The following is a 27,660-nucleotide window of genomic DNA, read 5'->3' on the forward strand; positions in this document are numbered from 1 at the left end:
AAAAAAAGACAAAATATTTCACTACGTAGAAGACAATATCACTGACTACCACCTCCAGGCATTTTTTTTTTCTTTTAATCATTCAAAGGTAATGAGTTATCTGAGTTGGGGATTATTGTTTCCTTAATCTCCAGGTTAACCTTTCACTCTGCCTCTAGCTAGGTGTTCAGTGACCCAATAGATCTAATTTGAAATCAATACAAAGCCTTGTTGTAATAGCAATTCAGTTTTCAACCTTGACAACGCCAATGTTTTATCTACTACTAGAATTTCATTCTCTCTATAAACTTTTTGCTTCCCAGAATTTGTTTTTCTGTCTACTAAAACTTTTTAGCAGTGCTTTTGTTGTAATTAAGTGAATTTAAAGAGTATATTTAGCTTATAGGTATTTTCTTTTTGCTTTTGTGTCATTTAATACACATAAAAAAAAAAAAGAGAGAAATTGGAGAAGGTGACCACTGATTATTGTTAAGATCTGTGGGATACACTAAATATCTTGCCAGAGGCAACTTGTCTGTGCAATCACAACATTAGAGTCTTCCATCCGGATTAAAGTCACATTAATACTGCCTCTATTGCAGCTAAATGTTTTAGTAATACTTCCTTCAAGTTCAGCCTCAAAGCTGTTTCAATGTCACAAGCAAACAATAAAAAAAGATGGGCCTCTTGAATAATTCTTATGTTTAGACTTTCTCCTAAGACTTGTTTTACCAGATATTTGGCACTCATATCTCATGCAATCTGTCAATTGATATGCTTCTTGTATCTTGTTAGGCTTTAATAAAAATAAAAAAAATAAAATAAAAAGATGGGCCAACTCATGTTATGATGTTTTTAAAAAGATTTTGTAGGTAGCAATGTGACCACTAAGTATATATTTTATACACTGGAGCATTATATGTTTTTGAGTTCAATCAATAGTAAAGTAAGCTTGCATGAGACACAAACCCAGTTTACGTATCAGCTGCTCTGAGGTTAAGCAGGCCATTCATTATGCAATTTTCTTTCCTTCAACCATGGGTTGAAAGAAGAGAAAATTGTTTAATTCCCCCATCAACAAAGTCAGTGTTGATGGAGGAATCCTTCTTGCTGCACTATTGTATTCTGACAGTTGGAGGTTTCCCAGCCATAAAAATACAATGATCACTGCTGGCGGCTTTAGCTGCTGAGGGTTATCGAATGAAAAAAAAAAAAAACCTGAGAGGCTGGTTGATGAATAGATCAACTTCAGTACAACCAATAGTTTTAAATTCAGCCAGTGCCTGCTAAATAGGTCAGAATTCCATCCATCTATGGCCAGCTTAAATTGGTTATAAACCCTCACATATACCCAGTGAAGTGACAACCCTCAAGTGATATACAGATATGAAACACATCCTCCTACATACAGTAGGTTGTACCTGTTTATATACAGTATTTCCTTCTCTACACCTCAAAGTCTAACATTTTTAAAGCTTGTCTGAACTATCAGAACAAAGGGGGTTGAGAACTGAAGTTACACTCTGCAGAGCTCAGTGAGGAGAGCTCTAACAGATGATTGGAGGGAAGGGACACGCCTCCCTCCACACAGCCCACAGGAATAGAGCTGAGGCTGTCAATCAGCTGGAGATCTCTCCCCTGTCTCCTTTTATCTCTTGGTGTCAGGAAAACCTTTCAGAAGTCATTGATGCTGATAGCAGAGGAATGAAGCAAAGAGAAATGACAATTAGCAGACTGATGAAGGAGGCATGATTACGTTTCCGAAATGTGTCCAGATTGGTTCACACAGCGGTTGAACTGACAGCTCCTCTCACTACTCCAGCTGGACAATTCATCTTTGGGGTGGACATCTGATTTCTGGATATACCATCATGGCCACACAGGGCAGCTTGATGTCGGTCTCCCTGCACGGACTCAAGGCTCCTTTTGCTACCCACATCAGACTACTTTCTTCTTCACCAAGGACTACTACACAGCTCCCAGCTCATTACAATCCTCTGCAGTCATCCTCTCTCTCCCCCGCACCCACTTATGAGTTCCATTTGTTTGATATGGTATTTTATTTTTTAAATTGTGCTACAGTATGCCGGTTTGGCGCTTTCTTCCCTTCCCTTCTGAAATGACAATTAGTGCTCTTAACTGAGACAAGTATACACTATAGAGGGATATGTGTTGCTCATAGTTCATGGCCGCTTCACAACACACTTGACTCCAGATTGAGAAAACTGTTTTATCAGTCAGCCCCAAGGTGACCCTCAATGCCTTGCCAGCATTACAATGGAACACATTCCTATTGTTAGGATTAAGGTCGCCTGCTGGTGGCACTATCCTGCTCAGGGCTGTTTGCTGCAGTTCCAGTGTCCACCAGCAGGTATCACCCAGGAGCCAGCAGGCTGGCGTAATCAAGCTAATTAATGTTCAGCTGCCTGGGAGCTACTTAAGGCTTCTCCTCCCTTCCCCTGGTGCATCACAATTCTGGTCCCTTCCTTGCTGGCTGTGCCTAGCTTGATCCAGTCTGTACCGCTCTGCCATGTTCCTGCATTGCTTCTTTTTGAGTACCCTGTTTAGAGTCCCCTTCCTTGCAACATTACATTCCTTGTACCCTTGCCCTTTAGATGTTTTTTGTTTATAGTTAGTAGTTAGGTTCCTTTGTTATCTGTCTTTTGGGGTTTGTTTATGTTCACATTTACTGTGTGATGTGTGCTGTGTTTGCTGTGTTAATGGTTTGCTGTGTTTCACTATAAATAAATATCACTTTAATATATATATATCCTTTGTTTGGTCTCAGTTTCCTTGTGTGGCTACGTGTCTGGTCTTCCTAGCCGTTGATCCTGACACCTATCTTAGCACTGTCAATGCCTCCATCAAGATGTGGCAAGCAATTTACCAGCAAGCTAGAGGTATACCTCACCAACTATTATCTCTTATTCCTCTGACTGCATTGAAAACCATCATTTCTGAGTCCTGACATCTCACTATCGGTTTGGATCTCCGCTGGTCTTCAAATGGTTGGAAACCATTACCAAAATTCCCTATATCTCTACTTTCAAGAACTACAGGCGAATTACAATATCACCTCAAAGGACTTTTTCTTTTACTTAAAAATTAAGAATAAAATTAACACTTACATAGTGCAAGAGAAATATGCAATAACAGAAACAAATTCAAAAGGAGTTTCTCTCTGTAAATATTGAACATTAAGCAATGATGCAGAAGTAAAAAAGAATAATGCCCAAATCCAGCAGCATTAAATTGTTAAGTAATCAAATAGCAGACATGCCATTAATTGCGACGTGCTTCATATCCAAAGAGGAGGGCCCTTCTGCTGGGGACCATAGAGCTAAAAAACCAAGGACTTTTTCAAGTATTTCAGACTAAGCTCTTTCTCATGTGCAGTGGTCAAAGAATCCTTTTTTTCTGGCATCGTATCAACTTCTATGACACAGAAACCCTCAAACAGAGTTCGGCCACATACACACGACCGGACTTTCTAGCAGACTAGGTCCGATGGATTTTCAGCGGAGTTCCGACGGACTTTCCGAAATAACAGACTTGGCCACACACGAACGGACTAAGTCAGTTTGAAAGTCAGTTGATTTTGAACGTGATGACATAAGACGGGACTAAAAAAGGAAGTTCAATAGCCAGTAGCCAATAGCTTCCCTTGCATCCTATTTGGTCCATCGGACCAGCATACAGACAATGGTTTTCCCGATAGGAATTGAGTCCATCAGACAGATTTGAAACATGTTCTATTTCTAGGTCCGTCTAATTTTTTAAAAGAAAGACAAACGGATTAGCCCACACACAATCTGATTGTCCGACGGACTGTTTCTATCGGACCTAGTCTGCTGGAAAGTCCGGTTGTGTGTACGCAGCATTACAGTATCTCTTTAATCTACAAACGTCTTACTGATCCCCTGCTTAAACCAAAGAACTCTGCGATGCTATATTGGGAACAACTCCAAAACTGCCACTAAAAATAACTAGATGTATACTCCACTGGGAATCTGTACAGAAACGTCTTCATGACTGGTACCTTACCCTTCCTAAACTTGCAGGGATCTACCTTACCACCCCTAACATCTGTTGTAGAAATTGTGGACATCCTGTAACCTCTTTACATATCTGGTGGACTTGCCCGGAACCCTTTTCTGGTCTACCCTCTCCTCTATTTTCTCATTTCCTGTATCCCTCTCTCCACAGATGGTAATGTTGGGTTTAGACTCCTCCTGACCACTCACACTATTGTATCCTATATCTTTATTGCCACACATCTGGCAATAGCTATGATTGGAAATCTCCTAACCCTCCCTCAATTGCAGAAGTTATCTCTATCCTTAATACCCATTGTCCGATGCAATATATGCATGCTAAGACCCACCTTTGAATTCCCACATTCTATAGAAATTGGGATCCTTGGCTCACTCATCCTAAATTCTTACCTCTTACCTGAATTGACAATCCTTTAGCTTACCTTATCTATATAACATGCACTCCCTACATGATCCCCTTTCTATTTACCTCTCTACACGGTGATGTTATATAACATTATAGATGATGACACCTTCATTCTTGATTCTCTCAATGCTCATTTTGTCAGTTATACATTAACCACCATTTGATAGGTTTAAAAAAGTTTGAATTTAATTACAAGCTAACTGTGCCTTTCCTTTTCCAATGTATACTCACATTTTCTTTAATGAAAAGTAACTTTGAAATTGTATCAATTAAAAATCTGAATAAATTATTACCAAGAACGTTAAAAGGTGTGCAAGCAAAAGAAAGAAAAGAAAGAAAATAAATGCATTATATTTATTTAAACAAAAAATGTACCCTTACTTGGCAAAGTCCTATTCCTTTGATGAATAAACTACATAGAGATCTCTCCATCTTCATTCTATATTAATATACTACTGTACATGTATAATTAACATCTTACCTGTGGTACCCATTTTGAAGATACAAAACTGGTGACTTCTATAACAGGCAGCCTTGCCTCTGAAAGGCGGTTGATTAATTCAATTTTTATATTGGTAGGCACAAATTCCTATAAAGGAAAACAAAAACACCACTTTATTCTGTACTCTGCACTGTGTATTCCCTACAGTATCTTCCACCACCTCATTTTGTTACCTGCACTAACTCAAACCACACCATTCTGTACTCTGCGCTGTATATTTCCTATACCACACTGCCTCATTCAATACTCTGCACTGAGGGGTTGATTTATCAAAACAAAAGAGTGCAAAATCTGATGCAGCTGTGCATAGAAACAAATCAGTTTCCAGGTTTCTTTGTCAAAGCTTAGTTGAACAAGCTGAAGTTAGAAGCTGATTGGCTACCATGCATGGCTGCACCAGATTTGCACTCTCCAGTGCTAGTAAATCAACCCCTGTGTGTTCCTTATTCCTCAGTGTATTACAGTGTATTCTGTATTCCCCTCACCTTTTTCTGTACTCCGCATTGTGTGTTTGCTATTTCACAATACCTCATTCCATACCTTGCACTGTGCAATTCCTATGCCTCATTCTGTACTCTGTTCTGTATGTTCGATATGCCAAACCACCTTTTCATGTACTCTGCGCTTTGTGGTTCCTATTAACCACTTCATTTTGTACTCCGCACTGTGCATTTCCTTATACCCTCTGCCTCATTCCATACTCTGTACTGTGGGTTCCCAATTACCCACCACCTTGTTCTATACTCTGCACTATGCGTTACCTATTCTGCATCACCCTATTTTATACACTGAACTGTGCATTACCTATTGCAGACTGCCTGATCCTGCGCTATTTGTTTCCTTATTCCATATCACCTAATTCCGCACTTTCTATTGTGCATTCCAGAGTAGCCACCACTGCATTCTGTAGTTTGTGCTGTGCATTTCCAAATCCACACTCTCATTTCATATTCCGAACTGTCCTTTCCCTATTCTATTCCATCTCATTATGTATTCTCTCTCTGTATGTTCCCTATTCCACACTAGATGCTAAATAGTGATCAGTATTTTTAATGAAATTCTTTAAGGTATGATCAGACAAAGTGTTAGCTCTTTGTGTGCAGAAAAAGCATATATAATGAAATAATTTCCATTTAAAACATTACTCTGCTAAATAAATGTGTCTGTGAGACTTTTGTTGTGACACATTAAAGTGGAACTAAAGAGAAAACTTTTTTTTTTCAGTTTGAATTACGTAAGAGAGGGTTATAACCCATGCCAATTTTTGTGCATTTTGCGATTAGTGTCCCATAGGGGAGATTTCTCTTCACTTTCTGTCATATAGCCAAAATAGAAAGTAAGAGAAAATCCCTCCAAAGCGATCCCAGGGTGTCGCCAGAACTAGTGTCAACTCAAAATTTGAGATTTTCTTTTACTTTTATTTTCAATGATAACAGTAAACAGGACAAATAGAGATGGTGAATCTCCCTAACGGGGGCACAGACAGCTATGGAAACCTGACAGTGGAATTAAACCCTCTCCACTCTATCCAAAACAAACAAAAAATGGCAACTGCTCCTATCAACGTATCACTAGTTTTTTAAAGTGCATGGAAAAGCTTTTCACCCCCCAAAAAAAAAAAACCCAATACAAAAATTTACCAGTACACTCACCAGCTAGCCAGCAAAAAAACACATTTACACTGTTTAACAATTTTGGTAAAAACAGAGATTTTAGTTGCACACATTTTAAGATAGATATGTGGAAACCACACTGGATCATCAAGGCCCCTCACTTTAACTGATGTGACTCTCTCTCTCTCTTAGCTACTTCCTTCTATCTTTCTTTTGGCTTTGATGGGCATTGTGATGCATTGTAGTGCATTTGAGCCCGTTTACACAGTTTTTTTTTTAAATGTTTTATTTTAGAATGTATGATACAATAAAAATAGGCATTTGTCTAAAAGTGGGCTAAAGACAGGTGTGAAACATAACAGTAGCTCCAATTAATTAACATATGAATAGGTATGCGTATCTGAAGGTGGAGAGCAGGTGCTTGACATGAGGAGACACATCTAAAGGTCTGTTTAAACACATTTTTAAACATTTGCACTGCACTGCAACAGTGTGAACTGTGCCCATAGAATAACCTGGATTTTAGACTGTTACATTGAGAAAGATGTAAAAACGAATCCAACTGTATCTCTAAATTGGCCCTTAAGAGCCCTGCTCTTTCTCCAATGCACTCATCTTGTGGTGTTTTACCTTCTCATTTTGTAGTCCATCTCTTGGTCCAACTTCTACAATTTTGACATGCTGAGGAAGGCCTGTTTCATGAGGCTCCTTAAAAAGAAGACACAATAATAAAAAGGAGTAAATAAAAACATAAATGGTAATGAAAAATAATCATATGAATCCCCAAGATCTTTCCCCCAATGTCTTGCCCCCAATGTCTTTCATCCAAGTCCTAACTTCCGAGATCCTAACTTCTGAGATCAAATGACTATCCCCCATGTCTATTGTTAACAGCAATATGTGTAATCAAAATGCTTTGCATAAACTTTGATGTCATGGTAATAAACAAAAACATAAATCAACAAAGTCCAGGAATTACTATAGAGGCATATACAGCAGAAAATTAGCCAGTACAGAATAAAAAGAGAAAATAGGATGAGCTCCTCAGGCTGTCACCATCAAACACTTGTAAAGTCTCCCAGGTGTCATTGATCACACAAGGCTTACCAAATAATGCGACCCTCCATATAAGAGTGGTCACATGCACATAGGCAAATTCCCCAGGGAAATTGCACTCTCTCCAGCCTCTACTCATCCACAGAGACACCAGGAATTATGCTTTAAATTTTCACCGTATACATCCACAACTTGCAGGGAACTGACATAGACATAGCGTAAAACTACCCATAAAAATGAATTTATTAAGTCTAAGCACTTACAAATGTCCAGAAGTAACACAGCATATCACATAGTACAGCGACATGGATTTCCAGAATCAAAGATGTCGGCTGTTCTTTTGAACATGCTTAGTGGCGCATTCATGTCTGCCCTGCCAGTTTTATCACAAAAGACATAATCAGGGGCACAGATACAGGCCCATATTGAGCTGTTTAGATAGAAATATCTGGCCCAGGATGATCACATTCCATTGGCTAGGAGAAACACCAATTAAATAGTTAAACCAATGCTATTCACGGCTTTCTTTGCTCAACACAAGCTTTTATTTTGCTCAAACAGAAAGCTTTTAATTTGCTGCAACCAAGGTAGATTATTGATATATTGGTACATAGGGAAGCTTGATTTAATAAAAAAAAATAGCCTTTAGCTCAATTATTTGTCAGAGAGTACTCAATATCCCAATCTTGTGCTCAGATAGTAAAGTACCCTCCAGAAAAATAAAGAGTGCTAATATTGCCATCTTGTGCTCAGATACCATAATACCCAATTTCCCTGGGGAATTTCGATATGCGCATGTGACCATTCATATATGGAGGGTTGCATTGTCCGGTAAACCTTATGTGAGCAACGACACTTGGGAGACTTTACAAGTGTTTGATGGTAACAGCCCGAGGAGCTCATCCTGTTTTCTCATCAGGTCTTGTGGGTAGGGATGAGCCGAACCACCCCCCCCCCCCCCCCGGCTTGGTTTGCAGCAGAACATGCGAACAGTAAAAAAATTTGTTCAAACACACGAACACCACTAAAGTCTATAGGACACGAATGTGAAAAATCAAAAGTGCTCATTTTAAAGGCTTTTATGCAAATTATTGCCATAAAAAGTGTTTGGGTACCTGGGTCCTGCCCCAGGAGACATCTATCAATGAAAAAAAAAAAACTACTTGCGGCTGTAATGTATTGTCGGTTCCCAGCAATATAGATGAAAATCATTGAAAAAACGTCATGGGTCCCCCCCCCCTAGTCCATTACCAGGCCCTTCGGGTCTGGTATGGATAGTAAGGGGAACCCCACACCCAAATAAAAAAAAAATTGGAGGTCTCCCAGACACTATATACTCTGAACAGCAGTATGTATACTATACGGCCTGCCCTATATACTCTAGAGAAAATTGGGCCTTAGGTGTTGGTGGTATCAGAGCACTGTAAGCCCTCACAGTAACTTGTGGTGGGTGCAGGAATTGGCCCTGCTGTGAATTATTAGATCAAAAATTGTAATTACATACCCTTATTAAACAGGGGCAGAAAATTTGGGCCTTGGGTGGTGGTGGTGGTGCCCTGAACCAAAAATATTGTTGGAAGCTAGCATCATCAAGATTGAGGACAAATAGGATAGTCAGCATAGGCAACATAGGCATAGTCTTTAAGGGATCCCACATCGAAATTCAATCAGTTACATCAGCATCAGGTGCTTGATAGCTGCTGATCCAAGACTGATTCATTTTTATGAATGTGAGCCTATCAACGGAGTCTGTTACAAACCCTCCATCAGCACTGAATGTGCATTCAGAAAGCACACTAGAGGCAGGACAGGCCAGTAGCTCAATTGCATATTGAGCAAGTTCCTTACCAGTGGTCCATCCTCAAGACCCAGTAACTCAGTGGATTCTCTGTTGGAAAGGTCTCCAAGTCTGCTCTTGGCCATAGATATTCCTGCACCATGTAATGCAAATCCTGGCAATGGTTGCTTGAACCGATCAGATCTTGGCGCTGAGGACTGAAAAATTGTTTAAAGGCATCGGTCAGCCGACCACCTTCTCCACTGCACTTCCTCTGACTAAATGAAGCCTCAGCAACACGTTGCCCAGCATCAGGAAATTGTAACCTCCCGGGGTTTGGAAATGCGTGGCACGAACCTTTCTTCAAGGCCTCCTGAAGATATTTCATCCTCTGTAGTAATAATCCCTCTCCTTGATACCACGAATCCCAGGGTCCTTTCGCAGGCTTTTCAGAATCAAGGAGGCCATGCTGCATAAGTTTGCAGAGGCATTCGATTCTGAATCCTCTGGGTCACTAAGGATCACATAATCCGTAACTACCTCCTTCCAGCCACATACAACTCCTTGGTTTTCTGGGGACTGAAAACCATCCCTTAAAGATTGCTGCTTGTTATCCTCTATATCTATGCTGACACAATCCTCCTCCTCCTCTTCTTCTTATGTGTTTGGAGGGCCCGCAGGAATGCTATCTGGATAAAGGGGGCCTTGATAAAGTCCTCCTCTTCCTCCCGCTGTTCTGCCTCAAGTGCCCCGTCCATGATTCCAGGAAGCATGTGCTTTAATAGGAAGACTACAGGGGCAGTGTCAATGATGCATGCATTGTTGCTGCTCACCATCCTTGTGGCCTCCTCAAATGGTGACAAGACAGTGCATGCATCCTTGATCAGTAGCCAATGGCATGAACAGGCCCTGACCCTGTCCTGGTGCCATACTCTCACAGGTAATCATTAATTGCCCTCTGCTGTGTGTGCAGCCGCTGCAGCATTACCAACGTTGAGTTCCACCTGGTGGGCATGTCACAAATGAGGCGGTTGGTGGGCAAGTTGTATTCCCTTTGAATGTGAGCCAACCGAGCACTGGCATTGTATGACTATTGGAAATGACCACAGACATTTCTGGTCTGCCTCAGGAGATCCTGTAAGCCTGGGTACCTGCTCAAGAACCATTGCACCACAAAATTCAGGACGTGTGGAAAACACGAAACATGGGTCAAGTGTCCCTGTCGGAGGGCGGAGAGAAGGTTGGTGCCATTGTCACATACAACCATTCCTGGCTGAAGCTGGCATGGCGTCAACCATCTCTGAGTCTGCACCTGCAGAGCTGACAGAATCTCTGCCCCAGTGTGGCTCCTATCCCCTAGGCTGACCAACACAAGCAGCGCATTGGCATCTTTTAGCCTGACTGCTTGCATAGCTCCTTGAATGCTTACAGAGCACTGCTGCTTCAGAGGACCAATCTGCAAAAGAGGCAAGAAGAAGAGGAGGGGGTGGAGGAGAGAGCTGTGGCAGAATCACCACTAGCATTTTGGAGGTGTGGTGGCAGAACAAGCTCCAACAACACTGAACCCTGCCCTGCATCCTTCCCAGCTGCCAGCAGAGTTTCCCAGTGCGCCGTGAAGGAAAAGTAATGTCCCGGCCCATGCCTGCTGGACCTTGAGTCAGCGGTAATATGCACCTTACTGCTGACCACCCTGTCCAATGAGGTCACAACATTGCCTTCCACATGCTGGTAGAGAGCAAGAATGGCCTTCTGTGAAAAGAAATGGCGTTTTGGAACCTGCTACTGAGGTAATGCACATTTCACAAGATCATGAAAGGGGCCAGAGCCTATCAGCTGAAAAGGCAGCAGTTGCACTGCTAGCAATTTGGCCAAGCTAGCATTTAGACGCAGAGCATGTGGATGGCCAAGACCAAATTTCTTTTTTACGATTCAGCAGGAAATTTAGGGAAATTTGGGAAATATAGGGAACTTTGCCTGCTAAAATCAGATGGTGTACTGCTAGCAGATTGGCTGCAAGTACTTGTGACACCTATTGCTATACCTTCATTCCTCTCAGTGCAGGTTTTTGAGAGGACTGGAGGTTCTTTGATGTTGGTCTTTCAAGTGCTGTTGCCTATGGACTGCATGACAGGTCATCATATGTCTGGTTAAGCATGTGGTGCCCAAGTGGCTGCTGTTCTGGCCACGCTTGATCCGCTTCACACATAGGTTGCAAACAGCAACGGTGTGATCCGTGTCGAAAAAAAAGGCCCACACCAAGGAACTTTTAAAATTTAGCGGGTAGTCAGCAGAACCCAGCACCTGCGGAGCTCTGTGGTATGATGCAATATGGTGGCTTCCCCCTAGAGGACATCCTGCCTCATTAGATTTGTGCCTCCTCCTCCTCCTCTCAGGCACCCAAGAACAGTCAGTGACCTCATCATCCCCTACCTCCTCGTCACTGAAGCAAACTTGGCAGTATGCTGCAGCTGAGGGAACATGACTGCCAGTGTCTTGTCCTTCTTGGGCACCCCCTCTCTCTAGGCTCACGTTACTCCCTTCCTCAACCTGGGAACCAACATCAGAGCCTTAAAATTGCTACGTATCCACAAGCAGCATGTACCTGACACTGTGGTCAAATAATTCTGGGGACTCCTCCATGCATGATGGTGGGGCTATGGAAGGAGTGACTGTGGACAAGGAGCCAGTGGAGTAGGCCACTTTGGCAGCTGCATTGGAAGGCAAACTACTCTGAGCCTGGGTGACAAAGGATCGGGAGGATGAGGACGGCTTTGTTATCCACTACACCAACTCTTCTGCATGTTCTGGCTCAATAACACAGCCAGCAGCAGAAAAAAAGGACACGTGTGCCCCACGGCTACCTGCAGAGGATGCACCATGTCTACGACCAGCACTGTTGACTGTAGACACAGAGGCTGCTTGTCTTCTTATAGTGGCCTGTGAGTGTCTGCCTCTCCTTGGTGGCCTTCCGGACATGATATATATATTGTTTCACAACACCACACTACACTGTATTAGATACTGTGTACACCACCAGCAGTGTAGTAGATACTGTACACACTGTATTAGATACAGTGTATAATGCCTGCACTGTATTGGAAACTGTACAATGTCTGCACTGTATTTTATGCTACCAGAAGTGTAGGAGAAACTGTACACACTGCCTTAGGTTTTGTGTACACCGCCTGCACTGTATTAGCAACTATACTAAAGGCTGCACTGTATTTTATACTGTGTACACCACCAGAAGTGTAGTAGAAACTGTACACACTGCCTTAGGTAATGTGTACACCGCCTGCACTGTATTAGCAACTGTACTAAAGGCTGCACTGTATTTTATACTGTGTACACCACCAGAAGTGTAGTAGAAACTGTACACACTGTATTGGATACTGTGTACACCACCAGCAGTGTAGTAGATACTGTACAACACTGTATTAGATACAGTGTATAATGCCTGCACTGTATTGGAAACTGTACAATGTCTGCACTGTATTTGTAGGTAGGTAATGTGTACACCGCCTGCACTGTATTAGCAACTGTACTAAAGGCTGCACTGTATTGCGTACTGTGTACACCACCAGAAGTCTAGTAGAAACTGTGCACACTGTATTAGATACTGTGTGCACCATCTGCATTGTATTAGCAACTGTACTACAGCTGCACTGTATTGTGTATTGTGTACACCACCAGAAGTGTAATAGAAACTCTATTAGATACTGTGTACACCGCCTGCACTGTATTAGCAACTGTACTACAGCTGCACTGTATTGTGTACTGTGTACACTACCAGAAGTGTAGATACTGTACACACTGTATTAGATGCTGTGTACACTGCCTGCACTGTATTAGCAACTTTACTACAGCTGCACTGTATTGTGTACTGTGTACACCACCAGAAGTGTAGTAGAAACTGTACACACTGTATTAGGTAATGTGTACATCACCTTCACTGTATTAGCAACTGTACTAAAGGCTGCACTGTATTGCGTACTGTGTACACCACCAGAAGTGTAGTAGAAACTGTACACACTGTATTAGATACTGTGTACACCGCCTGCACTGTATTAGCAAATGTATTATGGCTGCACTGTATTTTATACTGTGTACACCACCAGATGTGTAGTAGAAACTATACACACTGTATTAGATACTGTGTACACCGCCTGCACTGTATTAGCAATTGTACTACGGCTGCACTGTATTGTGTACTGTGTACACCACCAGGAGTCTAGTAGAAACTGTACACACTGTATTAGATATTGTGTACCCCTCCAATCCTCTTCTTTCTCCGATCCGCTTCTTCTTGCTCCGGTGTTCTCGTCTGGCATCTTCCTCCACGGCGTCTCTTCTTTGTCCTCGGGCCACTCTTCTTCTGACAGGCCTTATATAATGGAGGGCAGGGCCACCCGGTGACTCCGCCCCCTCTGACGCACGGTTCCACGCATCAGATGGGGGTGGAGTCACTGGGTGGCCCCACCCTCCATTATATAAGAACTGTCAGAAGAAGAGAAGCGTCACACAGCGGGAGCCTCCCATTGCGTGGAGCGGCCCAAGAACGGGGAAGAGACGCCGTGGAGGAAGATGCTGGACGAGAACACCGGAGCAAGAAGAAGCAGATCGAAGGAAGAAGAGGATTGGAGGAAGAAGATGAAGAAACCGAAGGATGAAGAAAAGAAGAAGGAAGAAGAATAGAAAGAAGATGAAAGAAGAATTTATTAAAGGACTTGTCAAAAACCATCTCCTGTCATTTTTAACACTTCTGTCACTTTTTTGGTGAAATGGTAGGGGTACCTTTGTACCCCCTTACCATTTCACACAGGGGGGGAGGCTAGGATCTGGTTCCAGATTCCGATAAGCCCCCTACCCACAGACCCCCACAACTACTGGCCAGGGTTGTGGGGATGAGGCCCATGCCCTCATCAACATGGGGACAAGGTGCTTTGGGGGGACCCCTTAGCTTCCTCCCAATGTTGAGGGAATGTGGCCTGGTACAGTTCAGGAGGGGGGCCGCTCTCTCGTCCCCCCTCTTTTCCTGCGGCCTGCCAGGTTGCGTGCTCGGATAAGGGTCTGGTATGGATTTTGAGGGGGACCCCACGCCATTTTTTTGCCACGGGGTTCCCCTTAAAATCCATGCCAGACCTGAAGGGTCTGGTATGGATTTTGAGGGGGACCCCCACGCCATTTTTTTTTTTGGCGTGGGGTTCCCCTTAATATCCATACCAGAGCTGAAGGGCCTGGTATGCTCTTGAAGGGGATCCCATGCCGTTTTTTTTTTACATTAAAGTCGTGTTGTAAGTTAGGCTGTGATTCACACTCAAGTCGTGTCCAGGTTACCTCCCAAAGTCGTGCTGGAAGTCGTGTTGCCCCTGTGTGAATGGACTGTTATGATACAAGTTCAATAAACACAGATTGTTATTGTCAAAGTCACGTCAAATCTCCTATCTGTATCGAACTCTGTCAAAACGAAAACGAAAATAAAGCATTTATTTATGTCGGATCTTTAGTTTTTCAAGTTCTGTGCTTTTGTTATCGTTTGTCAAAACGATAACGAAAATACCTGAAATTCGGACCAAAATGCATTCGGACAAAAACAAATGCACATGTCTACTATATATTAGTGTGCATCGGTGCCATGTTTCAGTGCCAATCAGTGCTGCCAATCAGTGCCCATTAGTGCCACCTGTCAGTGCCAATCAGTGCCACCTATCAATGCCTATCCGTGCAGCATATCAGTGCCGCCTATCAGTGCCATCAATTCTATATATCAGTGCCTCCTCATCAGTGCCCATGAGTGCCACCTTATCAGTGTCAACTCATCAGTGTGCATGAGTGCCAACTCATCAGTGTGCATGAGTGCCAACTCATCAGTGTGCATGAGTGCCACCTCATCAGTGCCGCCTCATCAGCACCTGTCAGTGAAGGAGAAAACAACGTTTTATGACAGAAACTAGGAAAACCTTTTTTTTCCAAAAAATTGCAGTCTTTTTTAATTTGTTTAGAAAAAAATAAAAACCCCAGAGGTGATAAAATATTACCAAAAGAAAGCTCTATTTGTGGGAAAAAATTATAAAAAATTGGTTTGGGTACAGTGTTACATGACCGCACAATTGTCATTCAAAGAGTGACAGTGCTGAAAGCTGAAAATTGTCCTGAGCAGGAAAGGGCGAAAGTGCCTGGTATTGAAGTGGTTAATTAACTAAAATCATTCCATTAAGATGCCTGTCATGCCATAGAAATATTTGTGAGACCAACAAAAGGAGCAGTGGCGTACTAACTAGGGGGCGGAGGGTGCAGTCCGCCCCAGGTGCCACACATTGGGGGGGTGTCAGGCGGCTCCCCTATATGAAACAGTAAGAGTGGGACAGGCTTGGTAGTGCAGCCGATGTGACATGCTGAGCAGGGAGACCTCAGGCAGACTGACCCATTGTCACAATGCTCTCACTCTCTGTTAAATTCTAACAGCCTAGTGAGACAGTACAACTCCCCCCTCCCTCCACAGAGATGGAAGAGTCTGCATTAGCTCTGCCCCCCTCTCTCCCCTGCATGTCCCATCTATGCTCCGTGCAGCCCGTGTGCTGAGCTGTGCTGCGTCTGAAAGGAATATGGGGGCGGAACATTTAAAAAGAACATCCAAGTACGTTATCGGCACTGTCTCTGTGTCCAGACTCTGCCCTCTCTCTCCCAAATCTCATTCACTCCCCCTCTTTCCTCTGTTGTCCTCCAGAGTCTTTCCATCATGTTCCCATCATATTCCCATCATATTCCAATCATGTTCCTTTACCAGGGTTTACACTAGTGTGTTCATAGACATTGCATGTGATTCGCACCGAATTGCTGTGCAAATCACATGCAATGTCTGTGCGATGCAAATTCAGCCATACAAAATGTATGGCTGAAATCGCATTTGCACCAAAATGGTGAGGGACCCTTTTTTTGGTCTGCACTGGAATTGGATTGGATGGGTGTCTACACCTATGCAATCCGATTCCTGCACCATTTCACAGTTCTCATTGCAATTTGCAAACCGATCTGGGGATGTCATTCATTTTACATTGACACCCATAGCAACTTGCAAAGGGCAGCATGAACAGCCAACAAGCAACATGCAATGCAGGAATCTGCACTGGAATCTCGCCGATTCCTGCATCGCATATATGTGAACCAGGACTGAAGTGGGTTCACACTGATGCACTGTGGTTCAGTTGCCTCAATTTTCACTACAGTCCCACTAGACTTCTATTAGGTTACACATTTTTGCACTATTTTCTGAAAGCGCACCAAATGTCCTCTATACTGAATCTTTCAGAAAACACAGTAAAATTATGCAAGCTAATAGACGTCTGTGGGACTGCAGCTGAAAATGAGGATTATATGCAGAAAAACTGCATATACCCCAGCACTGCGACAAACCCCTGGACACCAGTGTGAACCCAAAGGCTTCAGGGTGCTGTGTAATGTAAAGGGGTCCTGAAGTGCAGGGGGTTGTGTAATGTAAAGGGGTCCTGAGGTTCAGGGGGTTGTGTAATGTAAAGGGGTCCAGAGGTGCAGGGTGCTGTGTAATGTAAAGGGGTCCAGGAGGTGCAGAGGGTTTTGGAATGTAAAGGTGTCCTGAGGTGCAGGGTGTTGTGTAATGTAAAGGTGTCCTGAGGTGCACAGTGCTGTGTAATATAAAGGGGTCCAGAGGTGAATTTTAGATTTGCTTTTTAGTATATTCAGCATAGTTTACCAAGTAAAATAAAAAAAGTTTTTTATTTGTAAAATATGCTTTATATACTGCTACCATTTAAGGACAGCAGCAGAGGAATATATGATATTGAATATTCAACATATTGAATTGAATTAGGAGTGCAGATGGTTAATGTGATATGCAGTATTAAAAATGCAATATAATGTAAATGGCATATTTCCAAAAAAAAAAGAATTGCAATAGAGGACACTGACCCCAGGCTGCTTGATGTAATGATCATTATAGGTCCTGAGCATTGCTGATGATGATGGAGCATATATGATGGGAGGGGGAGGAGTGGAGGGAAGGTGGGCTTGAAATTGGGTTTATAAATGCAACACTCATATATCATTAGCAATTTAATGGTTATGTGAAAAACAATAAAAAAGTTATACAATGTCAGTACCTGTTCAGGTATGGTTACATCTCCAGTCCATATCTGCTCTTTTAAGAGGTGTTGGTAACTTAGGCAGTGCTTTACTGCTGTTGGTACGTTACCCATCAGGCAAAAAATGTCAGGCTTTCTGGCCACCAATTTGTAAAAAACTGAAATGGAACAACAAAATTTTAACTTAGAACGCTAGAATGTTCATTTATTTGTTTACACATATAATATGCATAATTGCATTGACTACAATTGTTGTTCATGGTCTACAACATTTTGATATTATTTTTCAGCTCTTCATTAATAGATCACATACATACTGTATTTTTGAATGCACCATTTTGTAGCTGGCATAGTTAACCTAGTTTAAAAAAGTTTCAGGTCCATGAAGTTTAACCAAAAGACAAAACAGAAAATATAAACCTGCATTTGGAGGGGTCCATTTTATTCTAAGCGGGATAAAAATTCCTTCCTCATACCCTTTGATAATCAGAAACTCCCTACAATCAGTGTTATCTCTTAAATATATATATAAAGCCAGTCAAGTTTTCTGCATTTGGAAACATATCTATCACATTTTGAAGAAATCTCTTAAGCCGCGTACACACGGGCAGACTGTATGGCCAACTTAGTCCGTCGAAACACATTTCAGCGGACAGTCCGCTCGTGTGTGGGCTTCAGCGGACTTTTTCAGCGTGCAGTCTGGCGTACTAAGTATTTCGGAATTTCCGTAATACTGTCCATCATACTTTGGTTTCAGCGGACAATCCGCTCGTCAGTAGGCTAGTTCGACGGACTAAGAATGGCGCATGCTCAGAAAGGATTTACACGGCGAAAGGTTGCATTGCTGTGTATTGGACTTCCTATTTCTAGTCCCGTCGTACGTGCTGTACACGTCATCGCGCAAGCTTTCGACGGACTGTTTGTGCATCCGTGTGTGGTCAAGTCCATTCATTCGAAAGTATGACGGACTGTCCGTCGGATTGTATGACGGACTAAGTAGGCCATACAATCCGCCCGTGTGTACGCGGCTTTAGAGATAAAACTAGCTGACGTGAACCATGCCACCATATCTTACATCTCTTACAGCATAAAAAGTTGGGGAAGGAATACTTTTAACATTATCTTGGATAGGCATGTGTTTGATGATCTTCTGATACAGCACATGTGCATTTGAGGCATATCACTGACACATGTGAGGTCATTAAAGTTAAAAAACACCAGAAAAGTAGAGTTCTCTATATCCAAACAAAACGCGATCCAAGCTTCCCCTGGGATTGATGGTAGTATCTGCAGAGCACCTTGGGCAGGGTACGTCTTTTTTCTTATAATGATGTTTTTTTTTCTTGAATAGGGAAGCACTAAATTAGTGAAGCAGTCTAAATTTGGCCTGTCTCAAATATTCACATTTTCACAAATTTTACTTGGTTGATACTGTGACTGAAAAATTTTCATACGGATATTAACCGCCAAGCTTAATAAGAAAGGTTAAATTAATATTTTTGGTTAAAGCAGATCTTCACTTAAAACGTCTGACCCCTCCACCCATTGCATTTTTTTTATTTTTGAGAATGGGTACCTTTTTCTAGCATATAGTCGCTCCCACTTTCACAATTCTCACCTAGACAAGAATCAGATAAATTTGGCCAGCCTGTGCCCCACTCAAATATCCCATGTCCGAGGAGGCTGTGGGACTTATCTGACAGTGCAACATGTTTTCACCCATGCACAGTAGGGAACTGGCTCCACAGCCAAGTTGATGGTGCTGAAAATCCAAAGACCAGCAAAAATAAAAAACAGCCCTGGGAAAGACAGAGCTGGACTCCTAGGCTGATGAGTGTCTGTTTTCTTAAAAACATGTCATTTTTTATCAAAAATTACTGGAGTTCCTCTTCAACATTATTTATAACTGCCTTTGTTTTAACTAGAGCTCAATTCCAGTCCATACATTTTCTCTAATTATTATTCTTGCCCTGAAACTCTTTAAAAAAACGTTCACCCTAGCATGTAATCTCCCTGACAACTTATAATAGTCTCATAAGAAATGGAGGGAGCAGAGGTCATCAGGAAAGAAAGTCCCCATTTGGCTTTTGCCTCCATTGGAAAAAAAATCATTTTACCTAATGTTGATACAGGAAGCAATGGTAATTTTCACAGTAAATACCTGACAGGGGTTCTATGCATTCCCACTCTGTCCAAAAAAGTATTGGCTGGAATTTAGCTTTACACATTACTAGTAAGAGTTGAAAAAAAAAACCACACACACAACCAACATTAAAAATATGTTTTGTTTTGTCCAAAGAAATATTTTGAATAGGAATCCTGGGCATTAGACCTATAATCTGTTTTTACATTTTTTCCCCCTCTCACTTCCTGTATAGGAGATGGACAGCACAGAAAATATGGTAGATCTCCCAGCAGCAAAACAGATGGAATTTAAAACCTTACTGAGGCTCTACCCTTTGTTATTCTATCCATAATTAACAGAGACATGTGGGATGTAAAAAAAATAAACATATACATACTTATGTGGCTGCAGCATTGGTTTGATGCTGCAGCTGTCCCCCACTGGCTTTACCAACGACAACTGAGTGATTACATGACCGCTGATCGCTTAGTTCTTGGTCTTCACTGAGGAGAGAGCAGTGACGGTCAGTCAGCAGCTCTCTGCATTGTCTCTCCAGCGCTCACTGGAATACTAGACTGAGGACATGGTGGGAGCAGCTGGCTCAGTCTCCAAGCAGTGCGCTGAGAGGCTGAACTAGCTCCTAGTCATGCATCTGGGTGGATTATGACATTATTGTTGGGGATACATCTGGAGCGGCTCTGTGGCATCAGCCAACAGTGGACTTTAGCTAAATCAAAGTCACAGAAATGCAGTAATATGTGTACTCCAAAAAAGCTTTGGCCATACTTTTCTTTTAAAGCTGTTGTCCAGTCATCTTTTCAAAAATTAAAAGTCAGCAGCTACAGAAACTGTAGCTGCTGACTTTTAATAATAGGATATTCACCTGCCCCAGGATCCAGCGATGACATATCCTGCCCAGTTTCTTCACCGGGCATCCCTGGCACCGTCATACTAACTGTGAACAGCTGGCTGTGATTGTTCGCAGCTTCCCAACCAGCTGCTCGCTGCACATGTGTAAGCCGCACTGCGCAATTCGATTGGTCCCAGAGCTTTCTGGGAACTGTGACATGTCCCAGAAGGCTGAGGGGGAAGTAGAGGAGCCAAAACCATGTACCCTCCCAGAAAAAAATATGTTCCAAATGTTTAGGGGGAGGAAAAGTGGAACATCCCCTTTTGGGTGAAGTTCTGCGTTAAAAGTAGTTTTGACAGACATTCTGTTTTCCTTCATATGCTTTTTTGAAAACAAAATTCCCACAGTAACCAACAGTGTGTATTGTACATTCAGCCATATACCTGTAAATATGTTTATATCTTTAATTAGTAAATTTCTTTACAATGATCTATGGATGAGACCTAAAATAGAAACAGTTTTTGCATACACACACACTACTGTGCAAAAGTTTTAGGCAGGAGTGAAAAAATGCTGCAAATTAAGAATGCTTTCTGAGATAGAAGTGTTAAAAAGTTTATTTTTATCAGTTAAAAAAATGAAAAGTAAACGAACAGAAGCGGCATACAAATTAAAGGGGTTGTAAAGGTAAAAGTTTTTTCACCTTAATGCATTCTATGGCGTTGATTGGTTACAGTGGATGGATTGAAAACAGTGCAGCCATTGGCTCGCGCTGCCATCAATCACAACCAATGACGCTGCACACCGAGGGCGGGGCCGAGTGATACAGTGAACGCTATGGCTGTATCACGGGAGCGTGCCCACAAGCACTCCACACCATGCGAGGGAGCTCGCATGAAGGTGTTGAGTACTTGCGGGGGGGAGCCAAGACAGCTGTCGAGGCACCCCAGAAGAACAGGTTTGAGGCCACTCTGTGCAAAACAAGCTGCACAGTGGAGGTAAGTATAACATGTTTGTTATTTAAAAAAAACAAAATGATCTTTAGTGATCCTTTAAATTAGAGTGTGACCACTCTTAAAGAGGAAGTAAGCCCTGATGGGTTTACTTCCTCTTTGTCTCCCTGCAAAGGTAAAGCATAATGGGCTACTATGCATCACATAGTAGCCCATTATGTGTCACTTACCTGACACAGGAGCAAGCGATGTCAACGCTGCCCCCTGTAGTCCGGAGCATCCATCTTTTTCCGGGTATCGCTGCTTCGGCACACTTACAGCGCCGGAGCATCGATGACGTCACTCCCTAGCATGCGCACGAGAGCCGCCACTAACGGCATATCGCCATTAGCAGCGACATGCTGCTAACGGCGAGAGTGCGCCTGCGTGCCGCTGTCTACAGCGCATGCGCCGTAGACAGCTGTCACTGTATTTTTGTAAATATCTCCTACACCGTGTTGGTTTAGGAGAAATTTCTTGGACCTACAGGTAAGCCTTAATCTAGGCTTACCTGTAGGTCAACGTGGTTTGTAAGGGTTTACAACCACTTTAAAGTGTTACTAAACCCAGTAACATGAAAAAAAATCATCTGTCCAGCCCCCACCCCCCCACAGTGCCCACGGCTTATAAATCTGTTTACATTAAAATATTGCCGCTATATACCTTTTTAGCTGATCTGTATACCACAGTCATTGATACACTTCACGGTTTTTCCAGTCCTGAGAATTCAGGTAGCAGGAGTCTCCCACTACAGCCTGTATAATGCCCACATGTGTGATGTCAATATCAGGTGACCTGGCTATCTCTGAGAACAAGTAATTATTCTCTCCAGCATAAAAGACACATCTGAGCATGTGCAGGTCAGCTACTCTGCCTGTGTTAGCTGGCTTTCCCCAGATAGACAGTGCTGGAGGGGGAGGATCTATGCATACAGGATAAAACAGCCTTTTTACACAATGCAAAGGATTAACCCCTTAAGTTCCACTGTGAGTATAAGCATGCTGCGTATACATACAGATTTTACTATTCTGGGTAACACTTTAAAAACAGCATACAGGCATATCCCACTTTTAAGTACACTACAGGGTTTATTTACTAAAGCTGGAAAGTGCAAAATCAGGCTCACTTCTGCATAGAAGCCAACGAGCTTCTAACCCCAACTTGTTCAATTAACCTCCCTGGCGGTACCATTATTTCGGATTTTAGGTGCTAAAAGCGGTACCATTATTTTGCATGAAAATTTGGCGTTTTATATTGTAGTCCTGCAATTCTTAGGAATAACTCTCTTAAATCTGTCCAAACCAGAGTCTAGCAGACATCCCGGGTATGATAAAGTTTGAAAAATTAAATCATAAATTATAATATAAGAAATAATTATAAATAATTGTACCAAATAATAATATAACAATAATAAAAATTATTCAATAATGTAATCACATCAAAAACACTGAAATTTGCTCAGTTGCAGAATTGTCACTGTCATTACTTTTCAGTATTTGATGACGAATCTCCCCACAAATCGCTATCGCTCAATTCTGCGAGTGATTCTAATTTATTATCGCTGTTTTCTAGCTGCTCTAAAATCATTTTTGATGTACAGTGACAGTTTTGGTTGCTATGGACAATCTCCAGTTTCCAGGTATAAAGAACAGCTTTTATTATATAAAACTGCATGCAGGACACTGGACAGACCACTAGGGACAACGGGGATGTGAAATGTTTACATACAGCAATGTAATCTGTAAGATTACATTATGCTGTATGTTTACTGTGTGTTTCACTTTTTGAATTTGGCGCCGATCTCCGTCCCCGTGCGTCGCAACGCTCGCAGGGCACGGAGATCGCCGATGTGATAGATCGAGCGAGACACGGCTCGCTCGTACAGCGGGGAGGCGACGCTGGATCCGAGGGAGAAGGTGAGTATTCCTCCTCCTGGATCCAGCGATGCAGTCCCGAGTCTGACTCGGGGATACCGCTTTTGGTATGAAAAATCCACCCCGAGTCAGACTCGGGAAAACCGTCAGGGGGGTTAAGCTTTGGCAATAAAACCTGGAAGCTCATTGGTTTATATGCAGAAGTGAGCCTGATTTTGCAATTTCCAGCTTTAGTAAATAAACCCCATTGTGTACTTAAAAGTGGGGTATGCCTGTAATTTTTTCTAGATGCACTTGCACACAGTTTTTGGCGGATCGCAGCAGGTAGGTTGTTCCAAACATCTTGGAGAACTAACCACAGATCTTCTGTGGATGTAGGCTGCTTAAAATCCCTCTGTCTCTTCAAGTAATCCAAGACAGACTTGCTGATGTTGAAATCAGGGCTCTGTGGGCTTCTTTATGCTGAATATAGTTCTAAATGACATTGGCTGTATGTTTAGTGTCATTGTCTTGATGCAGAATAAATTGGGCCAATAACAGGCCTCCATAGTAGTATGGCATGATGGATAAGTATCTGCCTGTACTTCTCAGCATTGAGGACACTTTTGATTGATTGACATTGATCCTGACCTAATCTCCAATTCCATTCGCAGAAATGTAGCCCAAAATTTGCAAGGAACCTGCACCATGCATCACTGTTGCCTGCAGACACTCATTATTAAACCGCTCTTCAGCCCTTCGCAAACAAACTGCCTTTTGCTACTGTCAAATATTTCAATTTTTGACTCATCAGTCCACAGCACTTGCTGCTATTTTTTTGCTCCCCAGTTTCAATGTTTTTGTGCACAGTTGAGTCGCTTAGCTTTTTTTCCACATTAGAGGTATGGCTTTTTGGCCACAATTCTTCCATGAAGACCATTTCTGGCCAGACTTCTCTGGACAGTAAATGGGTGTACCTGGGTCTCACTGGTTTTCCTCCACTTATGTGTTGATGGCACTGCTGGACATCTTCTGATGCTGAAGGGAAGCATGATGTGTCTTTCATCTGTTGCATTAACTTTCTTTGGCCAACCACTATGTCTTCGGTGCTCAACATCGCCCATTACTTTGTGCTTCTTCAAAAGAGCTTGAACAGCACATCTTGAAAGCCCAGTGCCTTTACCTGGGAGAGACCTTGCTGATTTAGTATAACTACCTTGTGTCTTGTTGCTGTGCTCAGTCTTGCCATTGTAGCAGCCATAACCTGTTGCAGAGCAGCCTTGAGTTCATGGGCTTACCAGTTACCTTCTCTTGGCCTGCTCTTCCACTTCTAGGGGTTCCCAGGGTTGATACCCAACGACTTGAACACTGACACAGATGAAGTCCTCTTTAAAAGGTTTTATTTTGCAGTAAGAACTCTCAATTAACATAGTCTCTTAGGGAACAGAGGGCACGGGTGAAGAACTCAGGCACCTTTAACCTGCAGGTCTAGAAAAGTTTCTATTTCCACCCAGAGAGTAGCCACTCAGAGCTGGGTACTTCAAGGCTGAACAAATCTCTAGCCAGAGATCAGGGCAGTCAGCACGTTGACTCAAACTTGAACAATCAACTAAGGGTGAATAGGAACCTTTTTCCTCTGTACCTGGAACGTTTCCCGTCTCCTCAATGGTACTGGAAATGTGTGAATTTGTCAATATCTGTCTCAGCTCAGTAACCAGGCACTTCTCAGGATGTTACTTGCCAGCCCTCCTCCGAAGAGTCCTTCCTCAGTCACTTCCACGAGCTGTGGTGTCCCTCCAAGCCGAGAGCACACCCGGACACTTTGAATCCTCCCTCAGTTACTGCGCCTCGGACCAGCAGGTTCCGAGACTCGGGAACGGACGGATCCCTACCCCAGACCAAGCATGTCTATCAGGGGCCACTGACAGGACCATGTTGCGGGGTGTCGAACAACCCGTGACCGGGACCCCTCACGGGGCTACCCCAGTCCTGGTACCAGACCAGACCACATGGGTCTCACGGACAACTCCGGAACCCCGAACATGTGACCCACACCCCCTTAAGTACCCTTTCCCAGACTCCTCAGTGGGCCCCGGAACTCCCACTGATTGGCTCAGAGAAGGCTGATACCTAAACATCCAAACAGACCTGGTTCTACCCTGTCATGTGCACCTCACCGTTCACATGACCAGGCAGAACTCTCAAACACCAGACTGGTGTTAAGGCCTACCTACACAATTAACCCTCAGAACCTTTATTGTTCTGAGGACAAAAACTAAATTTACATGCGTATGACATTTGATCCCAAATGTCATCCGCTACACCATGGTTTATGATTTCTGACATTAATCTTCCACAACCTCACCTTTGGCTGTTCTTCACTCAGTTTTAAGCCTGTTTCTGTTGCAGTTAAAGTGGTTGTAAACACTTACAACACACTTTGACCTACAGGTAAGCCTAGATTAAGGCTTACTTGTAGGTCCAAGAAATATCTCCTAAACCTACGTGGTTTAGGAGATATTTGCCAAAAGACAGGCACCGCTGTCTATAGCGCATGCGCCGTAGACAGCGGTGCACAGGCGCACTGAGCGCGCCGCTGTCAACAGCAATATGCCACGAGTGGCGGCACCCGTGCGCATGCGCGGGAGTGACGTCATCGCGGCTTCGCCGAATGACAGCGGCGGAGCGGCGAGACCCACGACAAGATGAATGCGCCGGACTACAGGGGACAGTGGTGACTTCGCTGGCTCCTGTGTCAGGTAAGTGACACATAATGGACTACTATGCGATGCATAGTAGTCCATTATGCTTTATCTTTGCAGGGAATGAAAGAGGAAGTAAACTCATCAGGGTTTACTTCCTCTTTAAAGACTATGTTTCAACCTACATATGAAATTTATGATCATTAGTACCTGCTTGGTATAATTGTTATATTGGTATAATTGGTTAATCATACACTTGACTCTAACCCTACAAAATCCCTGACTTTTTGCAAATGTAAGAATTTATGCTGGTTTGAAGCCAAAGGGTAGTCACACCAACTATTGATTTGATTTAGATTTTTCCTCATCTCTCACTCTGCATTTTATAAATTGATAAAAATAAACACTTAAAAAAATATATATTTTTGAAAGCACTCTTACTTCACAGCATTTCTTCATCCCTGCCTAAAACGCTTGCATGGTACTGTGTATAATATACACATACGTATACATATATATATATATATATAGTACACATACACACTGTATGAAGCACAACTGTAAAAATATAATGCTAAATGTAGAGGTAAGAATATTACAACTATAACAATGACAAATGATAAGGAAATAATGAGTTTGTGAGTAACCGACAAAGACGTGTCTGCTATCTGCTATGAAATGTTAATTGCTCCCTTGAAATCTACTTGCTAAATAAGATGTCTTTCTAATTTTACTGCGTCATTTTCCTGCTCAGCAAGCATCTGAAAGTTCACTGTCATCTACATCCCTGATATATTCTGCATACCTTTTGCAGTGGTTTCCAAAGGCCACAATGCATAAACACAAATACAATCATTTTCAATCCCCTCATTAGTAAATTGAAATGTTTTATACAGCTTTCACACATAAAATGTTGACTGCATGCAGTAAATAAGATGCTGCCCTAAATATTTGTTCTAATCTTACCCACGATAAACAGTGCTGCATGCTGTACGTTTTACATCATCAGGTTGTCTGTATAGATTTTTCAATGCTGTGTGTGCTCTAGGCATGCTCAGTTGAAGATGCTATTACATCTTAAAAGAGAATCGACATACAGCTATTTAAAAGGGAAACACTGCAACGTGGCCGCTGCTATTTTACCTTGTGCCTGTACTTCAAGCAGAAATGTGGCCATCTAGAATATTCCATGTAATACATCTAGAATGACACATAGGGGTTGATTTATTAAAACTGGAGAGTGTAAAATCTAGTGCAGCCGTGCATAGAAATCAATCAGCTTCCAGGTTTTTTGTTTTTTTATTCAAAGATTAAATGAACAAGCTGAAGTTAGAAGCTGATTGGTTTCTATGCATAGCTTCACCAGATTTTGCACTCTCCAGTTTTAGTAAATCAACCCCCTAGTGTCATCCTCATTTTAATTCTTTGCTATTTACTGGCTGTTCAGGTAATACTTATTACAAGTTTTTTGGCTGAAGAGTATAGCACAGTAAAGCTTTCTTGGAGCAGAAGATATTCAGGTGTCTCATTCTACCACATGTCCCAAAAATTATAGGATTATTCCTCATTTCAGGACTTTAGAGTCATATAATATATTCTTTATGCCCTAACAGCCAGATTCAGACCTAGAACT

General features: G+C 42.5%; 1 protein-coding gene across 2 annotated transcripts in view; it reads right to left on the reverse strand.

Moving 5' to 3' along the window:
• The window catches only part of HMGCLL1 (3-hydroxy-3-methylglutaryl-CoA lyase like 1), a 143,293-nt gene extending 116,196 nt beyond the window's left edge, over positions 1-27,097 (reverse strand). For both annotated transcript variants that reach the window (XM_077487819.1, XM_077487818.1), the window contains exons 1-4: positions 26,994-27,097; positions 17,524-17,663; positions 7,186-7,263; positions 4,922-5,029 (exon numbers count right to left, since the gene is read on the reverse strand). In XM_077487819.1, coding sequence (XP_077343945.1) covers positions 4,922-5,029; positions 7,186-7,263; positions 17,524-17,619 — 282 coding nt within the window. In that variant the 5' untranslated portion in view covers positions 17,620-17,663; positions 26,994-27,097. The remainder of the gene's footprint in view (positions 1-4,921; positions 5,030-7,185; positions 7,264-17,523; positions 17,664-26,993) is intronic.
• Positions 27,098-27,660: the final 563 nt, after the last annotated feature.

Source organism: Lithobates pipiens, unplaced genomic scaffold (assembly GCF_037356315.1).
Source record: "Lithobates pipiens isolate NorthernLeopardFrog02 unplaced genomic scaffold, aLitPip1_a1.2 Scaffold_18, whole genome shotgun sequence".
Classification (NCBI taxonomy): domain Eukaryota; kingdom Metazoa; phylum Chordata; class Amphibia; order Anura; family Ranidae; genus Lithobates; species Lithobates pipiens.